Source organism: Saccostrea echinata, unplaced genomic scaffold (genome assembly GCF_033153115.1).
Source record: "Saccostrea echinata isolate AGI-Se365-2 ecotype Australia unplaced genomic scaffold, CSIRO_AGI_Sech_v1 ptg000010l, whole genome shotgun sequence".
NCBI classification, from domain to species: Eukaryota; Metazoa; Mollusca; class Bivalvia; order Ostreida; family Ostreidae; genus Saccostrea; species Saccostrea echinata.
Window position 1 is genome coordinate 10,534,408 of NW_026889759.1, and position 3,659 is coordinate 10,538,066.

General features: G+C 37.6%; 1 protein-coding gene across 1 annotated transcript; it reads right to left on the reverse strand.

The window, feature by feature from the left end:
* Positions 1–1,067: 1,067 nt before the first annotated feature.
* LOC133184541 (tigger transposable element-derived protein 6-like) lies at positions 1,068–2,519 on the reverse strand. The gene has a single exon (XM_061319630.1). It carries the CDS (start codon positions 2,517–2,519, stop codon positions 1,068–1,070), a length of 1,452 nt encoding a protein of 483 aa, XP_061175614.1.
* Positions 2,520–3,659: the final 1,140 nt, after the last annotated feature.

The following is a 3,659-nucleotide window of genomic DNA, read 5'->3' on the forward strand; positions in this document are numbered from 1 at the left end:
AATAGTTACTCGCTGATCAATTCAAGTACAGTCTGATTAATCCAAGTACAGTCAGTCACTTTGTGAGAATGTAAACACATTGCACTTAACGTAGGTCGCGGGTTTGCTGACATCATTAAAACTGGGTACGCAATTTATATGGTTTGGGCGACTTTCTTGTGCACATTTGATTATGACGTCACGAAAAAGAGATTTCAGTACATCATTATCTAGCTATAACTTTTGTTGGAATTGGTATTTTATTATTATACTATTTAAGGCACAACTTATCACAAATAATGGAGGCTTTTTACAATTTGAATAGTCGATACAATATTTAGATATAACTTTTGTGGAAATGGTAGTTTAGTACAGTGGATACCGTTTTATCGGATAGTCAAGTTGTCAGCCTAGTTTTATCCGAATAGCCGAATATTAGAATAGCCGATTGCACCATTTGTAGTGCAAATACTAGATTTACAGTACACATGTAGCAATAAAACACGCTTGTTTTTCTTACTTGCACTTTCGTTTTCGATTGATAAATGTACTAAGTCAGTAGAATGAATTATTTCACTTATTAAAAGTTCAATATGATTTCGTATGTATAATAATTTATTTAATTGAATTATAAAACTTATTGTCATCTTTATATATTTAGTCAGAACCTGGCACCTGTTAACATTCATCCCATTCGTTGATGGTCTCCATGTTGGAAAGCGGAAGTTGATTGAATTCATGACTATATTTCGTAAACTTTTTTTTTCCAGATTGCTGATAAATAAATAAACAAAAAAAATTATTTTAAGTGTTTGATCTTTATTTGAATGTTTAATATTATCAAGCACATAAGAAAGCATCAACATATTATCAAGCACATGAGAAAGCACTACAAGAGCACAAAAAGGTAAAATACATACAAGAAAAAAAAATGTGATAAACATGATAAACGTCAAACGATAAACTAAATGTCAAACATTTTGAGCACAGCGTAGACACTATTTAGTCACTGTTTCATTTAGTCCCTAGGGTATCCAGTCTATGAACTCTGTGATCTTTGTCTGTTTCTTCAGTTTTTCACCCAAACGCTAACATAGTTCTTCCAGTGCATAAAAAGCACTAAAGTCCTCACAACCATTTTCCTCCAAGAAACATTGAACGTTGGAAAGGGATTCCTTGTTCTCTGCTGAACTCACTGGTAGAGTGAAGCTTGTTTCTTCATCACTTACTTCTTCTTCTGGCTTTCTTGTTGTCTCTTCCTCTAAGAATTTAGTGCAGATCTCGTCGTCTGTTATTTCTCTGTGACAATCGGTATCGTCGTCGTGATTAACAAAGTCGAAGAACTCTTCTCTCTCCATACACTCGGGAATAGTTGGTTCTTCTTCTGGCATTTCTTCTGTGCATTCAGTCTGGAAACCTGCCTTCCGGTAACAATTCACCACTGTAGTTTCTTTGACTCCCCGCCATGCTTTACTCAAAAGATGCACTGCGTCAAGTAGTGTAAGTCTTTTAGCAAGGTCCGTCGTTGTTGAGATGCTGCCGCTGTCGATCTCGCTCACCATTTTTTTTATCAGTTGAGATCTGTACAGGGCTTTCAAATTCCTAATGATGCCTTGATCGCATGGTTGAATTATGGATGTTGTGTTTGCTGGCAGGAACTGTAGTCTGATGTTGGTAAGTCGGTCGGCAGCGTCTTTAGGGTGAGCTGAGCAGTTATCCACAAGTAGGAGAATTTTTCGATTCTGACGAACCATGTCTCTGTTGAAGTCTGTGAGCCACTGTTTGAACAAATCACCAGTCATCCAGGCATTTCCGGAACTCTTGTAGATCACGGGTATACTTTTCTTCCCACGGAAACATCTTGGGTCTTTACTTTTCCCGATAACCAGCAGCCGACGCTTGTCTGTTCCAGTCATGTTCACTGTCACTAGCACTGTCACTCTGTCCTTTGCCTTTTTTGAACCAGCCAATTTATCTTTCTTGAACGTCAATGTTCCATCAGGGAGAGCTCTGTAGTAAAGTCCCGTTTCGTCGGCGTTATAGATGTCCTGCGGCTCGTAATCTTTCATAAGCTGTGGTAGAACATCTGTGATCCAGTGGTCGGCTGCATCTGTGTTAGCGTCTTTCTTCTCTCCATGCATCTTCTTATAACTTATGTTGTTTCTTTGCTTCCAGCGGGACAACCAGCCATTTGTTGCGGTGAATTCGATGTTCATTCGTGCTGCCAAGTCTTCTGCCTTTTCTGTTAGCACTGCGCTGGAGACGGGGAGATCTTTGCTGCGGGCCTTTGTAAACCATTCTGTAAGGGCCCCCTCGACTGTCGGTGCCTTCCCAGATCTGTGCCTTTTTCTTTCTGGATTAGCGCTAGTTTCATAATCTTTTCGTATTGTGTCTCTATTTTTTGAGATAGCGCTAATCTGAGGTTGTGAACAACCTAACTTCTTGGCAATTTCTGTTTGGGGGACTTTTTGGTCAAGGAGTTTAACCGCTTCATACTTGTCTGCCAAGAAGAGATCTGTCCTTTTCCTCTTCAGAGCCATATTGAGAATGATGAATAAAATTTGGGAGACGTATATTTATATGGGGTGCTTGTGATTTTAACCCTGAAATTTGCACTTAAAAGTGAACACATATTCAGATAAATGACCAAGCGAAATGATTTAATAGATAGTCTAATTATGGTGCATTTTAATGTCCAAGCGAAGTGTCATACACATGCTGAACAGTTCAATTAAAATTTCACGCCGAACTAAATTGCACACAAGCCAATTATCAAAATTAGCAAGTGCAGCACTGAATCCCAAGCTGATCATCACAATTGTATTCAAAACTTATCGATCTACCGTGCCCATTGTTAACACAGGTAAGATTCCTGTGTGCGTTCAGCCGTAACTAATCCCCTATTGTCGTTCTCCTGGTTGAAGGTGTCAGACTGAATAAACAGACTGAATAAACGAAGGGTTTACACACCGAAGTTAGAGGTGTGAACAAGTCAATGATTATGAAAATTATTATGACTGGCGAAATTTTTGTATCAGATAAAACGAAAATCCAATATTTTCTCATTAGAATATCAGGCGAAATTATTAATAAATATATAAGAAATGGTTTTGTGCTCTGATATTATATTGAAATAGCCGAAATATTCGTTAAACCGCTATCCGATAAAATGGAAGCCACTGTATAATATATTTTATAGAACAAACTGAAGTTATCAAATATAATGAAGGCTTATTACGATTCGAATCCAACACTGGAAGTATTAGAAAGCGTTTCATTATGTGTTATCAGTCGCATCCCGGAGAGCTCGGAATTTTCGGCTTGTCGGAAAGGTCGATATATTTAAAAACGATATATTTAAAAACAGCTTAAAGAGACAAAAGGGTTACATTATTGATAACATATACATGTAGTACATATTAGAATTCAAACATAAGAAAAAGTTGACTCGACCCCAGATTTAAAAAGAAAAAATGGAAAGGGGGGGGTCATTACCCCAGGTGCCTGTGTAGGTAACGGTTTACAATGCTGTTGTCTACAGATTTTATTCGCTACTTTGCTTTCCATGTCCAACCAGTCGAATTAATGTTATATACATTGAAAGTCTTTTGAACAAAAAAAATCTGCCTGTTGATTACGTCAGATAAAATTAATTTTTAGATTCTCATCCCATTTACCAC

What these genes read in the sequence shown, in the direction of transcription:
- LOC133184541 (XM_061319630.1), bottom strand. Translation starts at nt 2,519, where the DNA reads ATGGCTCTGAAGAGGAAAAGGACAGATCTCTTCTTGGCAGACAAGTAT.